Raw genomic sequence first — 20,134 nt, forward strand, 5'->3', positions numbered from 1 at the left:
ACATACATCACATCAAGAGGGCCCCATCACTATGATAACTGGCATGAGCTGTAGCTCTGTCTGTATTTGTTGTTGATTTACCGTCACTTTAAATTGCAAAACATCTAAAAAAAAAAGGGTTTTGAAACACTGAACTCGATAATGATGAAAACAACTGTAATAAAACAAGAATATTGTTTCATATATACCACATTAGTGTGACCCAATTCTTAAATATGTGTCAGTAATAGGAAGTTATTATCTCTATATTTTTATTTAGACCGGTGAGGATGTTTTATTTTAATCTTATGTGTAATAAATTAGATAATTTCAAATTATTGGACTCTTTCGTTAGGGTTCACTCAAGGTGAAGGTCCTGAATTTTAACCATATTCACAACTGCTTTTCAGTTTATTCCCATCACCATGGTAATCCTCTTTCTTTTTCAAAATATTAATCATATGCACCTAATGGGAATTATTGTAATTGTTGTTGGATTGATAATAATAAATCATATATAATATTTTAATAACATAATCTGCACATTCTAGAAACCACACATTTTGAAATAATTTTGGGGGGGTAAAATTGAAAGATATCCCCCCCCCCCCCCAATGGAGATTTCAATATTACAAAATGTTATTTCCCCATTTCTTATAATTAGTCTCTGCGAAATAACTGGTGATGTTTTCTAGTCTGCTGTGCTGAATGCCGCAAATTTCAACACTGTCAAAGATAACATCATTCATTTGACAGATAGCCATTTTACCACATAGACCTAGATAAAGTCTCGTACAAACTCTCTCTGTATAGCAAATTTATATATTTCTCTATGCTCTTTATTTTTTCAAAAAATATTTTTTGTTTAGATTTTTTTTTTCATCATCCTTTGAGTCTATGGCTTGTTAATATATTGTTTAAACCAGGAAATGGACCAAAAATTGTCAAGCAAGGCTGGAGTAGATTTTACATCTTAAGCCTGCCATTGATGGAATTTCTAGTTTTGTCTACAATTCTGTATAAGTTGCCTCAATAAGCAGTTACCATGGTAACGTACATCTTCTTGACATCATTTTCAAACTGTTTTAGTGTTGTCTGCAATTCCCCAGCATATTTTGAGGCTCTTTATTGTTGGTTGCCATGGAAACCTTTTGATGTGGGGGGTGGGTTGGCAGATTTTGGATTTCTCTCGACGGATTTTCAATGGAGCAAATTTCGACTGCATTTGAATCATGGCGTTTCATTTTTGTACCAAGAAGGGAAAGAAAAAAGACAGCGTGGGAAGCGATGCACACTGTTCGCTTTGACATGACTGAATGGATACAAATATGCTAGCAAATTGAAGCAATGGTTGCTATGGCAACCCTGTCTGTCATAGTGATTAAATAATAAACTAGCTGTTTTTCAGTAATATAATTTTAAAGCTTTATTTATTCTTTTTTAGATCATCATTGAAATATAATATAATAATATAAATTCCGGCAAAGTCAACGTGATCTTATTCTGCCACAAACTTCTGGTGTGATTACTACACTTTGTACAGATGCTTTGTAGTAAATATACAAACATCTTTTTACCATCTCATTTTCTATATTTCACTGTGTTGGTATATGTTCAAATATAGAAGCTTAGTACAGTGCATCTGATCACACAACGCCTGATCTTCTGGGTTTGGCATATTTTGTGTTCTACAATACAAAATACACCTTTTTTTGCTGCAAAGGGGCTCACAAAAAACGGGGAAGATAATGATCAGTTATAATACGAGTTATGTCTGCCATTTGGGCACTGTGTTAGTAGCACATACACTTAAATGTACATAAAATTGGAGGTGTGTCTATGGTCAAACAAGTCATATTTTTAATGATTCAGTATACAATATATTCAACTTTTGATTTACATGCATTCCTATTCGAAATGCATTTATATTGCAGTTATTAGAGCAATTATGATTTTGTGTTTCAGTTGATAAAATATGACGCAAATTTACATGAAAGTGTTTGCCTTCATTCTGGATACACCCAAAAATGATCTGGTGAATATATACATGTATGTTACTATGTATCAACACAGAATTCTGTGTCATCACTGATTGGATGTCTTCAGTATATTACGGTAGCATAGGAATATTCATGCCTTCATTGCTGGTACTGGAATTTGGTGAGTCTTTTCACTCCAGTGTATTACGCATATTGTACCTAGCTGAGTCTTTTCGTCACAGTGCATTATGCGAACTGTATCTGGGTGAGTCTTTTCACTCCAGTGCATTACACATATTGTACCTAGCCGAGTCTTTTTGTCCCAGTGCATTACGCGAACTGTAACTGGCCGAGTCTGTTTACCCCAGTGCAATACGCGTACTGTAACTGGCCGAGTCTGTTCACCCCAGTGCATTACACAAATTGTAACTGGATGAGTCTTTTCACTGCAGTGCAATACGCGTACTGTAACTGGCCGAGTCTGTTCACCCCAGTGCAATACGCACACTGTAACTAGGCGAGTCTGTTTACCCCAGTGAAATACGCGTACTGTAACTGGCCGAGTCTGTTTACCCCAGTGAAATACGCGTACTGTAACTGGCCGAGTCTGTTTACCCCAGTGAAATACGCGTACTGTAACTGGCCGAGTCTGTTCACCCCAGTGCATTACGCGAACTGTAACTGGCCGAGTCTGTTTACCCCAGTGCAATACGCGTACTGTATCTGGCCGAGTCTGTTCACCCCAGTGCAATATGCGTACTGTAACTGGCCGAGTCTGTTTACCCAAGTGCAATACGCGTACTGTAACTGGCCGAGTCTGTTCACCCCAGTGCATTACACAAATTGTAACTGGATGAGTCTTTTCACTGCAGTGCAATACGCGTACTGTAACTGGCCGAGTCTGTTCACCCCAGTGCATTACACGAATTGTAACTGGATGAGTCTTTTCACTGCAGTGCAATACGCGTACTGTATCTGGCCGAGTCTGTTCACCCCAGTGCAATACGCGTACTGTATCTGGCCGAGTCTGTTCTCCCCAGTGCATTACGCGTACTGTATCTGGCCAAGTCTGTTCACCCCAGTGCAATACGCGTGCTGTAACTGGCCGAGTCTGTTCACCCCAGTGCAATACGCGTACTGTAACTGGCCGAGTCTGTTTACCCAAGTGCAATACGCGTACTGTAACTGGCCGAGTCTGTTCACCCCAGTGCATTACACGAATTGTAACTGGATGAGTCTTTTCACTGCAGTGCAATACGCGTACTGTATCTGGCCGAGTCTGTTTACCCCAGTGCAATACGCAAACTGTAACTGCCCGAGTCTGTTCACTCCAGTGCATTACACGAATTCTAACTGGATGTTTTCACTGCAGTGCAATACGCGTACTGTAACTGGCCGAGTCTGTTCTTCCCAGTGCATTACACGTACTGTATCTGGCCGAGTCTGTTCTCCCCAGTGCATTACGCGTACTGTATCTGGCCGAGTCTGTTCACCCCAGTGCAATACGCACACTGTAACTAGGCGAGTCTGTTCACCCCAGTGCAATACGCACACTGTAACTAGGCGAGTCTGTTCACCCCAGTGCAATACGCACACTGTAACTAGGCGAGTCTGTTCACCCCAGTGCAATACGCACACTGTAACTAGGCGAGTCTGTTCACCCCAGTGCAATACGCACACTGTAACTAGGCGAGTCTGTTCACCCCAGTGCAATACGCACACTGTAACTAGGCGAGTCTGTTCACCCCAGTGCAATACGCACACTGTAACTAGGCGAGTCTGTTCACCCCAGTGCAATACGCACACTGTAACTAGGCGAGTCTGTTCACCCCAGTGCAATACGCACACTGTAACTAGGCGAGTCTGTTCACCCCAGTGCAATACGCACACTGTAACTAGGCGAGTCTGTTCACCCCAGTGCAATACGCACACTGTAACTAGGCGAGTCTGTTCACCCCAGTGCAATACGCACACTGTAACTAGGCGAGTCTGTTCACCCCAGTGCAATACGCACACTGTAACTAGGCGAGTCTGTTCACCCCAGTGCAATACGCACACTGTAACTAGGCGAGTCTGTTCACCCCAGTGCAATACGCACACTGTAACTAGGCGAGTCTGTTCACCCCAGTGCAATACGCACACTGTAACTAGGCGAGTCTGTTCACCCCAGTGCAATACGCACACTGTAACTAGGCGAGTCTGTTCACCCCAGTGCAATACGCACACTGTAACTAGGCGAGTCTGTTCACCCCAGTGCAATACGCACACTGTAACTAGGCGAGTCTGTTCACCCCAGTGCAATACGCACACTGTAACTAGGCGAGTCTGTTCACCCCAGTGCAATACGCACACTGTAACTAGGCGAGTCTGTTCACCCCAGTGCAATACGCACACTGTAACTAGGCGAGTCTGTTCACCCCAGTGCAATACGCACACTGTAACTAGGCGAGTCTGTTCACCCCAGTGCAATACGCACACTGTAACTAGGCGAGTCTGTTCACCCCAGTGCAATACGCACACTGTAACTAGGCGAGTCTGTTCACCCCAGTGCAATACGCACACTGTAACTAGGCGAGTCTGTTCACCCCAGTGCAATACGCACACTGTAACTAGGCGAGTTTTTTCCCACTACAGTGCAATACGCACACTGTAACTAGGCGAGTCTGTTCACCCCAGTGCAATACGCACACTGTAACTAGGCGAGTCTGTTCACCCCAGTGCAATACGCACACTGTAACTAGGCGAGTCTGTTCACCCCAGTGCAATAAGCACACTGTAACTAGGCGAGTCTGTTCACCCCAGTGCAATACGCACACTGTAACTGGCCGAGTCTGTTCACCCCAGTGCAATACGCACACTGTAACTAGGCGAGTCTGTTCACCCCAGTGCAATACGCACACTGTAACTCGGCGAGTTTTTTCCCACTACAGTGCATTGTACGTGTACTGTACCTGGGTGAGTCTTTTCACCAATGTGCATTTTTCTATTTTACTGCTCGTTATTCAAAATTTTCTCATTGATTGATCAGGGCCACGTGTAACCCTGCTAACGGACAATAACAGAGCAGTGCTTGAGGTAAATGCATGAGAATACGAAGATTGCGTTTGTGTGCGACTCAACATTCAATGTTTCTCCACATTTGTATGAATAGTTTAAACAACAAGTTCAAGATATCCTTGTGATATCAACTCGACTACGTCTCTCCCATTATTGCACAGATACCCGTACTTGTTATCATGCGATAATGGTCAGTGCGTTATCCTTTACTCTCTACTCTAAATATTGTGTCTTACACAGTGTCATTCATAATTTTGAGCAGCTATTTCTCTCACGTTTTTTAATCCAGACTTGATTCTGATGCAGATATCGCCCAAAATAAGATACAATTTAGTCTTTCCTACCAGGTGAAGAAAGCCATATTTTCTGGATAAGCTCTTTTCCATTTTCGTACCAGGTTTATTTTGTGCAAATATGGTATATACTATCAGCTGTTTAGTTGTAACTGCCTGCATTGCTCAAAAAATGATAATTTGCTGGTGTTCAACAGTGTAAAATTTCATAAAATTGATGCTTACAAATTTCACAAAAATTCATTCCTCTTGTTCATTGTGAAATAATGTATTCCTGCAAAGTCTGACCAATATCAGATCCCTTAATTTTGGTAGGAACCTTAATTTTAGTTTTAAATCAAATTGTGTCTGGCATAAATTATCTGAGTTAAGCATCATCTTGACTTTGAGAGTATGCATTATTAAAATAATTCATGAAATTTAATTCAACAAAAGCTTATACGTGAATGTAGTAAACACAATATTTTGAGTGGCGAAAAAAAAAAAAGTTATTTTATCGAACTTTACTAGTATAATGTTATTTTAGTAATTTCACAAAATCATGCGTGTAAGGGAATGTGTTTTATTCTATCGCATCTCTTAAAATTGGTTTATTTTTAACATGTTCTTGAAGAGTGTTATCAAGACGTTTCATTGGTTTTCCGAAACTATTCATTAAAAAAAATTATACGGTGTGAGCTCAGTAGACTCTTTACATCAAGTGTCATTTTCTGCGACAGAAATAGAAAATCCAACATGCAAATGAACTCACAGTGGTTGGTGTGCAGGGATAAAAATAGCTGGTGCAATGTGGCAATCAAATGAGAACAACAAAAAAATACTAATTGCCGGTTGTTGTTTTTTTTAGCCACGATAGTTTATTTTGGTTTTCTCAGCAAATTGGTTGCTGTGAATTCTTCATGTTCGATAAAAAGTCGATCAATATCTATGCATAGAGTGTGCAGTGACAAGTAATGGTAGTGTCATTATTAATAAGTGGTGCACTAGCAGCCTTCAAAAAGATATCAGTGCTTGGATGTAAATTTTTTCCTATGTATAGTTTTCATACAACCTTTGCTTGTAAGCAGAGAGCAATCTCATTGCCTTCAAATCCTAGTTACGTCACCGCTTTTGGAAGGACCTGTATTTCGGCATTGAGCAGGGGCCCACAACAGGGGTTTTCTTTTATTACAGTCTACCATGAATTAATAATGGAAACCTGGAGTGTGTTGCCATTGGTTACCACTTTGGGTCATACATTTATACTAGCCGTAATAAAACAAATACGAGTAAAAGAAAAAAAGGTTGTTTTTTTTCTTTAGAGGGTTATTTTCTTTAATTTCAATTCAGGTAGATGCAGCAGTCTGTCTATAATTATGTTCAAAATAAAATTAAAAAATTATTTAAACAAAAGCCTATGCCTAGATTTTACGTTCCCAGTAATGTACGTTTGTGTACACAACAGAAAAGTGTTCATCCTTGGTTTCGATAATTATGCGTATTAAAATCAGTCCATCTATTGTTGAATAAAATCGTTGATGTACAGATAAAAATGCACCACTCTTACTCTCCACAGCCTGTTCATCTTTCACTAAATCTCTTTATTTTTTCCAATAATGTGTAGCCAATGCAAAATGGTTTCCACTTGCACCAAAATTAAAAAATAAATTCTAGAAAAATAATTCAAATTTTGATCAATACCTGTAAAAATGGGAGATTATGACCCTTTTGTTGAAAAATAACATGGCAGTGATTTCCTTTTAGTTCAATATTAACTAAGGACAATAATTCAAATTTCATCAAAGTGGTCGTTGTTTATGTATAAATAAACTTCAGTATTGCAAACATCAAAGTTGTTGATGATTGTACTTTATACTTTGTAAGCCAGGAAAATTTGGCAAAATTTTTTTGCTGAGAATCATTGTAAATTCATAATTTCAAATTTTTCAAGTTCGGGCAAATTGCAAAATTGAGCAGTTGTTACTCTTTCATGGGGGCTCGGTAGACAGAGAATTACAGTGACTTTCCATGAACACCCTCTGGTGATCAACAATTTAATGATTACTTCTGGACTGCATAAATCTGCGTTGCCGTCAGTGTAACGTCTACTTTCCTTTGTTTTAAAGTTCATCAGTATGATGTAGATTATTTTTCTGCCCCCTTGCAATCCCTTGCGTGGTAAGCTCTCGTGTCTTTTTGGAACCAGGTTACTCGGTCTTCAGATGAGTGCATTGTACTTTCTGGTTCAGTGTTACGTTGTGCCATTTTAAGAAACTCTTCAGCTTAACCAAAAAGGCTTAAAAAAGTGGAAATTGATGGTTTTATAAATTAAATATAATGGATGCGTTGCTAAGAAACTGCAATAATAATTATTTGTCGATCATACTTCGTAAGATTTATGGGGTTGAAACTATTTTTTTGTAGAAATAAATCTAGTGTATTTTAAAATCATTTTTATTAATTATTATTTTTTGACTATTCTTCTCGAGTGTATCTTATTCTTTCTGTTATTACATTTTAATTTCAAATCAATATCTCAACCTTCATTTGAAATAACAGTACCCCCCTCTCCCGAGGAATACTGCCCTCTAGTGGTCCTATATGAATACTTCATTACTGCCCTCTTAAGTCTAGAGTAAGAAATTTATAAACTGATTTGATGTTTATATTGTGTGTTTTTTTTTTCTTTCTCTATATCAGCAACTTCTTGGTGCTGCAAATAATGATACTAGTGCTGCAAGAGATGAACCACCCCTAGCACAACCAGAAGATTTAGCTGAAGAGGTAGGACACTATACATTATTTAACCACTGTCTCACCACTGTAAATAAACGTCCTATTAAAATGCTGCTGAAAATAAATACAGAAATTTAGACATGGTTAGAAAATGGTTAGAAGACTTATTGGCAGGGCCGGGGCCGAGTAAGCGGTTTCCCAATACCCGATAAATGGCAACAACTGAAGTCTTGTAATATGCGCGAGTGCAATGGTCACATGCTCTATTAGAACGAGACCTAATATTCGTGCGTTTTTCATAAAGTATTTTAAATACATGCCTTGCATATTAAACGTCTATAGATCGATAGTGAAAACATAAGCTTGTTAAATTCTAAGAAACACTGACCAATGGAGTTAATAGTTTACTTGTTTGAAAACATTTCCAACTATCGCTGTGTTCACCCCTTCTCCTTTGGCTGTGTTCACCCCTTCTCCTTTGGCTGTGTTCACCCTTCCTCTTTTAGCTGTGTTCACCCTTCCTCTTTTGGCTGTGTTCACCCTTCTTCTTTTGGCTGCATTCACCCCCTCTTCTCTTGGCTGTAGTCACCCCTCCTGTTTTGGCTGTGTTCGCCACCTCCTCCTTTTAGCTGTGTTTACACTTTTGTTATCAACGCTTTCTTATTTTTTTCTACAACTTTTGACAAGACAGTTGAAGCTACTTATATTATTAAGCTTTTAAAACATTTCATTGATTTTAGGGAAATAATAATTGAGCATCATTAGTTTGAAACAATGACATTGACAGAAGCTTTAACTTGTTTATATGTCCGAAATTTTGCATTGCTTCAATAGAATCAAGCACGACTTGATAACATTTTGCAATCGTGATGTTATCATTTTAGGTTTATTGATGCTTTCTAAACTTTCATGCTCTGTTATTCTGATGAGATCAGATATTTTTGTCTTTGCTTGTGTACATGTACTGCGTCGATTGATCCACCGATAGTACTCGCTTCAAGTCCTGAAACTGCGTCACACTTTTGACGACACTGATGAATTCATGATGGCTATAAGGTCATAATTGTCACGAAGTACAATCAAACCGAGCGATGTTATTTTTCAAAATTATCGGTCATCTCTTATCACTGGTTTGTTGTGCAATAATTGACGCGCTTCTCTTCTTCCCCCGGGTATGGTTTTCATTTCCTAGACTAAAACATGCACATCATTCGAACCTACTTTTTCCTGCGGGTTACGTAGTAGAACCATGCAGGTTATTGTGCAGTGTAATTTTAAAACAGTTTGATTATGTACAAATGCCTTAATCATTAAGATCACAGTCGTACAACGTTATACCCGATAATTTTGTAATTCTTGTTTTGTTTTGTTTTAATTTCAAAATAAAACCTGATTTGAACCATATCATATTTTTGCTCTGGTCACTAAAAATACAAAATTTTATTTTAATAATACTCTACAAATAACATCCTGTATCCTTGGTAAAAATAGAGATGATTATCTTGATTTTAAATGGAAACGTGTTACCTGAAGGTGTGTTGTGAATATAAAATTATATTACAAGGTAAGACTAGCAAGTCAATTCTAATATAGTCAGAAAATCATTTATTTCATTTTATTTAAAAAAAAAAGAATTTTTGATAAATTACCAACAAAATTCTGTTAATTTTTTTTCAAATTGTATCAGTAATATCAATGGTTTTAGAGATTTTTTTTTTTAATTTGTTTAATTCACTTTCATCTAATTTTATACTATTATTTTTGCTGTTATTCAAAAAAAAAAAATCATACTTATGAACTTCATTTTTGGTTTCATTTAAAAATATATAATCCCGAAGTTATTCACTGTTTTTCATTCCGAAAGTTAATAAACATGACTCATCCTAGTGAATAGGTGATATATCAATGTTCTCTCAAGGTCGGACTACCCTTTCACTGGATCATTTTATATTAACTGCACATAAAAAACCAGGTCAACCTAGCACATGCAGATATTCATGTATAAAAATGTCACCTATTTAAATAATTACTACGAGATAATAGGTACTACAATATCGGTTAGTGGTAGTGCATGTGTGGAGAGTATTGTCATATTTTTTAATATTATATATTTATACAGATTTGTATGACAACATAGGAATTAAAAATTGGCCTACGGTTTGGTACAGTTTGGAACATAAAAATTAAAACAGTCGCAAATTTATGTAAGAACAGTGCGTCCAGAAATTTTGACACCTAATAGTTAATATTCAATAAAAAAAAAAAAAAAGCGATTCGTATTCACTTTTGTCATTCAAAAGAACATGTGATCTGTAATGCATATATTTGATAAACTTTCTCTGAACTCATTCCAACAATCCTCTGTTGTTTTGCCATGGATTTTATACAACAGTAATCAAAGCTATGGTAATTGTAACCAATCAAAAGTAACAAATTTTGAGATTATTGATTTGGTGAAATTGTTTGATATTGGGCTTAATAAAACCAATTACTCCTAATGACTTCAACAATGTGTTCTATGTCATCGAAAAAACAAACAAATTACAATTAATTAAACACCACACCCTACTCTCGCATGTTCAGGGTTGTGAAGAGTGTAGTTTAAATCTATGAAATGGTTGTTTGTGAATGAAATAACATACTCAGTGATAATAGTTTCTTCCCTATGGTTTGCATTGATGTCAAAAACAGCCCATTTGATTTGGTCCTCAACTAAGGGACGACGTCAAAAGATCGATGTCGGATAAAAAAATTATTTCCTTTAGTTTGGGGGTGGGGGTTTTGACCTCAAAAAGTTTCCATCCTACAAAAACGATTTAATTTTTCAATGAAGTCAAAAAAATCTTGGAGTATTTGTAGTTCGTTTTTTTTCTATCCAATCATGGACAGAAATAACCGAAAAGGGAAAAAAAAACAGAAAAATGGTTTGATTCAAGTGTAAATCTGTGCGTCAAATGAGGTGAATTTGTAAAATCTGTTTACACCCACCCGACAACCAACTGCTATGCAATACTACTGTCCGATTATCAATTTGTATTGAATGGTGAATGTAGTCTGACGCCATGACCAATATTTATCAATTAAGTTTCAGTGTGGGGTAGGGAGGTTTGGAAAAAAACTAAAGGAATTAAGTTTTTTATCTGACATCGATCTTTTGACGTCGTCCCTTAGGTGAATAATGTTGACATTTAAATTTATTATACGGTAATAATTTGACAGTTCCATATTCAATATGTTGAGAATAATGAGTACTACAAATGAATAATACTGTAACTGTGTTCTACGTTGAACTGGAAGTATTTGTAACGGCACCTGTAATAGAAATACATTTGCAAGTTGAAATGTCAGTCGTGTCATGTTTGATATAGGTCATGTGTTCTGTTCATGTAATATACACTTTGTTTTACGTAAAATTTGAACATGACTGCAATGCTTTGATGCATATTATTGTGAAATACTGTAGAATTTGCACAGAAATCATCAACATCAGTTAAAACTGTGCACACCACAACTTACAGTATTTGTTATAATTAAATTTGTTGTTACTTTTAGAAAAAAAAATTAAAGAAAGTTTTATCTTAAGATCCCAGGAAAAATAAAATTACAAATTTAATATGCCATTTTAAATATCCTAATAAAGGATGCAAATTCATTGATTTTTTTCCTCTCTTTGCTTTGTGGAGGTTCACATCAAATTAAAGATTACATGTCATCTGTTCATGTTTACATTATTATGAATTAACATCATTGAGGATACCAAAAAAATGTGGTTATCACCAGCATGAGATAATTTACAACAGTCTTAAATTAAATTAAATTATTCTTGAATGCCTTGCGTAATTTGCTTTTTTGGAAAAAACGCTGACTTTCATTAGATTTTCATAAAATAAAATGAGAATTGTATCATTCCTGGATTTAAATTTATTAATAATTCATCCAGCAACTATGATTTGCAATGGGGAAAAATTCTGGCATTAAATGTTCACCGCTTAGTGTAGAAGGAGTTAATTAGAGGCATATGCCCATGACACAAACATACTCAGACTCTGGTTTCACAACATTTATAAATTCTACACTGCTTATTTGCGAACCACGGCTACATTGGAATAATTATGACAAGTTGAAATACTGCATATAATAATAATAATATCAGGCATATCCTTTTTCACCACAAGTTTCCTCTTTTCATCACTATGTCACAAAATAGTCCCATTTATAGTATGCCATTTGCTTCAGAAGATTGGGACGAAAATACCCCAATTTTTTTTAAAATTGACTAAAATTCTGTCTGTTAGCTCCTAAATTAAGGCTCATTCCCAGAAAATTTGAAGAATATTTAAAAAAAAAAGTGCAGTCAAATTTTGGCGAGAGTCTGGTGTTTGAAAAGGTCAATGAGGATTCAACTGTAACTCTGCTTTGTCCCGGTTTACATGATACAATGCTTGAAACAAAGCATGAAACAACTCTCTGACAATAACTGTTACACACGCATAATTTACGAAAATAAATATCTAATACACTGGTACTGCTTGTCAAGAATTGAACCCTGATGATTGCTTGTGTTTGATTTTATAAATGTTTTATGTACTACCCGGTAATTAATTACCACTGACTTGAAAATCTGCTCCCAGTATTTTTAATATTTGCCACTTTCCGTCATGTTTTCATAGAAATCATTCATCCAAATTTACAACAGAGGTGTTCAAGGAGTTGAGTATGAATTATTGATTGAGAAAATGATTTGTCTTTTTTTATTTCAGATGAATTAAGTGGGAGGATTTGGATATTAGTCTGTATCACACCCACTTTTATGTCGTGATGCTTCCTTCTCTTAGGTGGCAGATTGGTGGGTTGTATTGGTAATAAAAACATAGTAACATACAATTTCACAGTCACAGGAGAATGTGGGTGTTTGGAAATGACCCGTCTATAGCGGTTAATAAAAGTTCAAATTACGTTACTGATGGGGTCGTTAATTTTCACCCACGACGAGTTCTTGTTTCTCAGTCATTGACTTTTAAGGGATACAATGAGGGGGTGTATTTGGGTCTCGGAGGATTGCGAATAGTCACGAAGTTTGGATTATTCCATTGATTGATATGTTTGTTTGCTATTCAAGCGGTTGGTTTAATAAGTGTTAACATTTTGACTTCAGTGATAGATAGGAAAGTATGTGTCACTATTGTACTATTGATTTGGTTTTTTGCCTTGCACACCTTTTTAGTTCTACTGTCATCAAAATGACTGACAGAGTTGTTGCTATAGGTGATTGTCCATCATAGTCACATCTTTCGAGTTAATTTTTTTTTTGTCAAAGGACTTCCATTTGAAAACTGTTAACTCTCTTAGATTGGAACATTTAGTGAAGGTATTTTGAATTCTCTAATTTTAGTGAATATTTTTGTCATTTTTGATAAAATGCTATTTTCAACTTCATGAAGACCATTGCTTTCGTTTGACGTCACCTTCTTCTTTAGGCATAAATTAACATTCTTATGTCTCAAATAACTGAAATAATTTTTTCTCAGAAGCGTCTTCTGTTCTCTTCAATTTCCCTATGATTGAAACAAATATATTATCAAATAATGTATAATTTTAGTTCAGTTCACTGTATACATTTTACCGGGAAATTAGTGACAATGTGTCTTAAAAAAAAACATTGGCATAGCATAGGCTTAAGGTAGCGAGAAGGTTTTGTGATGTTTTTAAATAAAACATTCTCTATCTGTTGTCTCGTTCAGAACAGTAATTTAGGTTATATATATCAAAAGACTGAGTATAGAGGTGCAAGTTCGCACAAACTGGACAGACATTGTTTACATAATTATCACGTGACATCAAAAATGGCGAACCTTGTAAAAATGACTAAGTACGCGATTGCGAGAGCACACTGCGGAATTTCCTGGTGAAATTTAAGTTATGCATTGACCGTAATCAAGTCCATTGAAATGCGTCTCCGATAATCAAAAGACCTATTATTCCGATTTCAATGCAGGTTTGTTTTTTTGTCCCCAAATTATTTCATACTTGGCACCTTTAACAGACTATTATTCTGTGACAAAGCATTTTCTTTAAAAACCCAGACATATTTCGCACCATCATTATCTTTTGAACGATAACTGCGAGTCCGAACGCACTTGATTTGGCGGCGGTCCCAATGAGTCGTTCTCGATCAAAACTTGAACTCGAGAAAAACGCGAAAAACAGTTTTGGTTAATAAAACACTGTAGATTTGCTGCATTATTATAAATATACACTAAAAATGGCCAAACATATTAACCACTGATATCATAGAACTCATAAAGAGTGTCAGATAATGAATAATTTCAAGCTCGAGCGCGAAAAATGAAGAAAACTGCTGGCATTTGAGTCCGTACTCCAGGAACGTTCGGGTTTTCCATTGTTATGCAAACGAACAACGAGGGATAATCCTCTGACAAACATTACTGTCCCACTGTACACGCTGACAGTTTACAAACAAGCTAATCCTTCAAGTGTCTCAGATAAGACATCTAATAAAACGGTTTTCATTGTGAAATAAAATGGCCGATGTTTGAAAAAAAATTGCTGTGTCAGAGTGCGACACTGAGTGGCAGATTTTTCTTTGCCTCGTCTGTCAACGCTTTCTTTCTTTTCTTCGCCATTGCGTTAGAAAAAAAATGTATTAGTAAAATAGAATATTGACTTGGAAAATAAAACAATTTAAAAGAAAGTTGTGCAAAGTTACAGTACTCCTTTCGCACAACCTCCCACCCGCTTCCGCTTTCCAATCACCTTTTTCTCTCGCTTTTGCGACCGCTTGTTGAATTCGACCGGACAATTTCCGCTTTTTTTTCGACCGCGCAAACCCCGAAATATCACCGCCCACCTGCTCGCTCGCGCGCATTTAAAATTCGGACTAACAGAATAATTTCCGAGGTTCACATTGTCTTATAATTGTCTTTCTGGTTTTTATAGATGTTGAACAGCTGACAAAAGTTCAAATACTTTTTGTTTTAACTATATATAATTATATGCACGCAACCTGACCCTTTGACCTCGATTTGGCTTGGACTGAATATTTTATTTTAAACAATATTCTGACGTGAAATACAAAATGTATTTCAACACAAGTACGACAGGGTTGTCTGGGGTTTCTTTCCTGATTGTTGAGTCTTCGCAATGTGTTTTGTATAATTATTGTTGTTTTCCCCCGATGCTGAAGGACCGTAAAGCTAAATGGCAGTTACATGCATGGGCTGAGTGAGAGAAAATATTTCTAAGCCTAAAATAAAACCTAATATTACACCTCTTTGTGTATTTGTTAATTTTACATATGTTTGTCATGACAGTATGTTTGTAAATATCTAGAAAAATCTCGTCTTTCGTTGATAATTTTGATTGTTTGTTTGGAATGTCGATCCCCGTTGGTTTCTCCATACTGAGTTTAGGAAGGGCGTCCATCAACACCGTGACAATCAGCCGAGAGAAGACAAACATTGACCGTAATTCATGGAGATCATGTCCGTAATTTGTGGGCTGAAACCCCAAATAATTAATCAAGTATTATTATTTTAACATATATTTTATTTTACATCGCAAAACTAAACCATGCCCAAAACAGAGCTAGAGTTGTTCGCGGTGAAACAACCGCATTGAAGACGATGCAACTTCAGCTAGCCATTTCTTACCTTGAAATAAAAAAAATAAAAATTCGAAGAGCATCCGGGAAAAAATTAATAATCATCCTTATCAATCGCTTGCTTTATTTTATTCGAATCCATGAAATTCACGATTTTTTTTTACATTTGTTGGCAACTTCCGCGCTAAAAAGGATTGAAAATGTGGGTGTGGTTATTTTGCAAAGTCCTGTTGATAATACGGACAAATATGGTTCTGTGACCCAGTTCGTGCTCCGATCAGGTGACTCTCAGCCAATCAATGATGTTGTAACAAAGCATATTTGACGCTAATTGAAGGGTCGTCGTACAATCCAATCACCGGCGTCGATTCACATAGTTGTTTGTGCTGTGACAGGCTTCAAAATTATTCGCTGAAAAACATACATTTTGACAAACTGATGGAATTTGACCTTAGTTCAAAAAGAAAATACTAGGCTAAGATACATTAGAGCTCACGCGAATCAGTTTTCTCTGCAAGTTGTGAAATAAAGTAAACCAGAGTAGCGTCGATGATTTTCAGCCCTGAAGGACTTTGAATTGTTCATCGACTGGCCACCAAATAGTTATGGCTATAACTAAATTTGACACGTTTTTCATTTAAGCCCAATAAATTATTCATACATGTCAAGCTCTGTTCGATTTTTTCAGGGCATGTGGCCGTTTTTAGCCGAAAATATTTTTTGTGGGAACACTTTTGCGGTACGTATACGGTATAGACCGAGCTCATTCAATGATCGTGACTTAATTTTAAAAATTGAATGTCAAATTTTACCAGACGTGGACCGATGTGGATTCGATATCGTTATTTTTGGAATTAATCACTAACATTTCCTCGTTTCTCTGCTCTGTCAAAAGGAGTTACCTAGCGAAAAAAAAAAACGCGATTAAAATGCGGTCGGTTTCCGGTCGGACAAGACCGCGTGGTCGAAAATTAAGCGATAAGCGGTCGATGTAAAAGCGGAAGGTTGGGCGAAATGAGTACTGTATGACCATGTTTCTCCGACGAAGTCTCGACTGACAATAATGCTGACAATGGACGTTAGATAAACACGCATTGTTTGCAACTGGAAGCTTATCACCCATTATATCAGAATCGTCAACAACGGAGTATACAGATAAGATGTTATCATTTAATTCCTTCCAAAGATAAACACTATGCAAATATCCACGAAACGGCAGTTGTAGTCTTTTCTGCTAGTGTTTTAAAACACTAATTTGAGCAACGTTATTGCGCAATTTCGATCTTTTGTAAACCTGGGGTGATGTATCAAGGTCTAAAGTAACCGTTTTATCAATTTTTGAAAAATCAAGAAAAAAGTGAAAATTTCCCTTCTCGCTACCTTAAAGGGGAACTGCTCAATCCCATGGATTGCACCAAAGAATCATGGGACACTATTGTTTATGTTGTTTACAAAGTTAATCTATCTTTTGTTATCCATTGCAATTTTAATCCAGAAAGTAAATTTGTTGTGAGATTAAGCTTAACTGGAAGTGCCCCTTTAACAAATTTAAAACCTATCCACTTTCAATAAACCATTGTGGTATACTATTACTTTCCAAGATTTTTCTTAGAAGTAATCAAATCAATTATACAGGCAAAGTTACAGTAGTTTCACTATGTTAAGAAAAATATGGAAAACGTTATGTGGGTTGTTTTGTAGAAGGCGACAAAAGTTCACGATGTCATTGAAAAGGTCAGTAGATGTGTTCATATAACGCTAGACAGTATAAACTCCAAGCGGCTCAATTTACATATTCAACTTACATCTTATAAATACATTTTTTTTAGTCGCTTAACCAACATTTAAATTAATATTTATTCAAAATTAATAATTAACCGCATGAGATTAATATTTAATGATTCTTCCTACATCACCTTTACATTATTCATTAGCGGGGTTCGTAAGTTGCCGTGGCAAATGTATCTTGTTTATTTCCTGTTTACAGCAACGTATGTTTAATACAAAGAAACAATTTTGTGCCTATTTTAGAAGTGCGTGTGAAGGTGTCTTGGACGTCAGTGATGCCGATTTTCCTTGTTACGTTTACTCATAGTAGAGTTTATTCTCTTTGCATGTTCTGTATGTAGGGTAGTTTGAGTAAAGCTCCATATTAGGATCCTATTCACTCTTCAGTCATCGCTCAGTGCAATCAGTATGTTGGTGCTCATTAATAAAGGCGTTGGTTATGACACCAAAATATTGGTACACTGTAACCTCAATATAATGAACACCGTTATAATGAACTTCCTGATATAATGAACACATATCATGTCTCCCACTCACAACAAACCCAATGTATTATGTGCTTCATTATAGTGAACATTTCACTATAACAAACTAATTGTATGTCCCCCAAAGAGTTCGTTATAGCGAGGCTACAGTGTACCATTATTTCCAGTTTTCTGCCGTTCTCCCACTTGCTTGAAAATTTTAATAACCAATAATCATGGCAGCGACAGAAAATTTCAGTTTAACTTCGCTTTAGTAACAATTTCAATTCAACTGTTTTCACAAATTTGGCAAATCTGTGGAAGTCAGAGAAATGTCATTCTCATTAAAGATCTTTAAATAAAATGGCAAGAATATATAGTGGAGAATGTATAGATCTTTACATAATTTACATACAACTCTTCCTCTAGTATCTGAGATAAAATTTAAACTGGTGTCTGTTTGGTATAGGCTGTTTGCGTGACATTTGAGGTTACTCGTTCTGAGTTATAGGGGGTATATAGCAAAGTCAATCATACAAAAAATTGTGTGTTCATTTTGTTGATTCATCATACGATTCCGTCAGGATATTACATGTGTTATAAATATGTATAATAACATTTTGTGAAAGTGTCCCAGAGAAATTGCTAAAACAATTGTAATTTCACGAAATTCTTGAGAAATTGTCGTGTAAAAATTAGTGGATATTTGTTGATGATACACAGCATGCACACATACATATTCACACAGAAAAGGAAAACAGATTTGAAATATAATCAAACAGGAGGCATACCTGTGTGTAATGTATTACTGTTCATTTAAATTCAAGTCAAGCCCTCAAATTTTTTCCTATTTTCTCAAAAAATAAAAGATAATAATCAGTTGGGAAAGCCCTGTTTTTTTACGATAATATTATATATATATATATATTAAACAGTAATAAATGGGACAATATGGTAGAGTGGCGTTGATATATGTGCTTTCCGCCAGACACACTCTGTGATACCGTCTCTCCATAAATGGACAGCCTTAGTAATAACCTGGTAGGATTCTGCATTTGAAATGTTGCCGGGGATGTAAAGGCTTGGGAGGGGGTGTGTTTGGGAGAAAACGTATCTTTTGTAGAGTGCTGGGCATCAGATATTTTACGTGATTCTCTTGTAAAGTGAATTATCGATACTTGTGAAGTGTCAGGTGTTTCAAGATCACTATCATCTGTTGTAATATTAAAATTTCAATATCCTTTTTTTTTACTAAAAATTAATTGTTTTTTAGTTTTTCTCAATATTCAACCATAGTGGTTTGTCAAAATGAATAATTACGTAAAATTACTGTCACCACATGTCCATATTGCCGACAGTGATGTAATTCATTAACTGAGCGTTTGTTTGTTGTGTTTTTCCTTCCCCACCACATATTACTATAACCCATACAGCTGTGCTTCCACATTATGCAAATAAGGTGTCTGTCGGTCTGCCAGGTGCAGCCTGCCGATACGACTTGTTTATAACGCCGTCTCACCCAATGTGTTTAATCCTTCTTTGGTATGAATCGGCCCAATTTTGAATTGCACTCCATCAGGAATCATCAGGTCTTGTCCCCAGTCAACCGCGTGCCGATTTGACGCTTATACATGTAATATCCCTCCCTCTTAATGTCCAGCTTGCATGTATTCAAGAAGCTAGGTGGTGGCTCGAAGGGGAAATACATTGTGGTACGTAAGACACATACTTGTTCATTTCACACCTCAATTTCAGATTAATATTTTAAATTTTAAAGAACGTGACCACATTTTCACCAACTATAATACATTATGTCAGTTAAACTGATATATTTGTTTTCTTATTTGAAAAATTCATCATTGAATTTTGCATTTTATAAAAAATATCCCTCCTTAAATGTCTGAATGCAGATCGTGTATATGAGTTAACAGATATTTGAAGGTATATAATGTTTATCATCACTATGTCCTTAGCAGATTATAATTCTCACTCCCTGCTTGGGGATTTTCGCATGGTAAATTCGTTAATTACAGTAAATTTATTAATTTTTTACAGGATAATTTCTTGAGTTCAATCTTCACTACATACCTGTGCAAAACCTAAATTTTGACCTTGACATTTAATTGAAGTGAGTTTTATATTCAAGCTCATGGTTGGGATAAGGTTATCCACGTTTTAGCCTTGTAACCACGGAAATCATGACAATTTATCATCAGCCGCATACCATTGTATTATTAG

At 36.2% G+C, this 20,134-nt stretch overlaps 1 protein-coding gene across 2 annotated transcripts in view; it reads left to right on the forward strand.

Moving 5' to 3' along the window:
• Window positions 1-20,134, forward strand: part of LOC100376677 (kalirin-like) — a 281,580-nt gene that overhangs the window by 228,720 nt on the left and 32,726 nt on the right. The window contains exons 40-41 of one of the 2 annotated variants that reach the window (XM_085496087.1): window positions 6,713-6,719; window positions 7,988-8,071. In XM_085496087.1, coding sequence (XP_085352213.1) covers window positions 6,713-6,719; window positions 7,988-8,071 — 91 coding nt within the window. The remainder of the gene's footprint in view (window positions 1-6,712; window positions 6,720-7,987; window positions 8,072-20,134) is intronic. The other variant, XM_085496086.1, reaches the window with a different exon arrangement.

Source organism: Saccoglossus kowalevskii, chromosome 22, assembly GCF_978046115.1.
Source record: "Saccoglossus kowalevskii chromosome 22, keSacKowa6.1, whole genome shotgun sequence".
Classification (NCBI taxonomy): domain Eukaryota; kingdom Metazoa; phylum Hemichordata; class Enteropneusta; family Harrimaniidae; genus Saccoglossus; species Saccoglossus kowalevskii.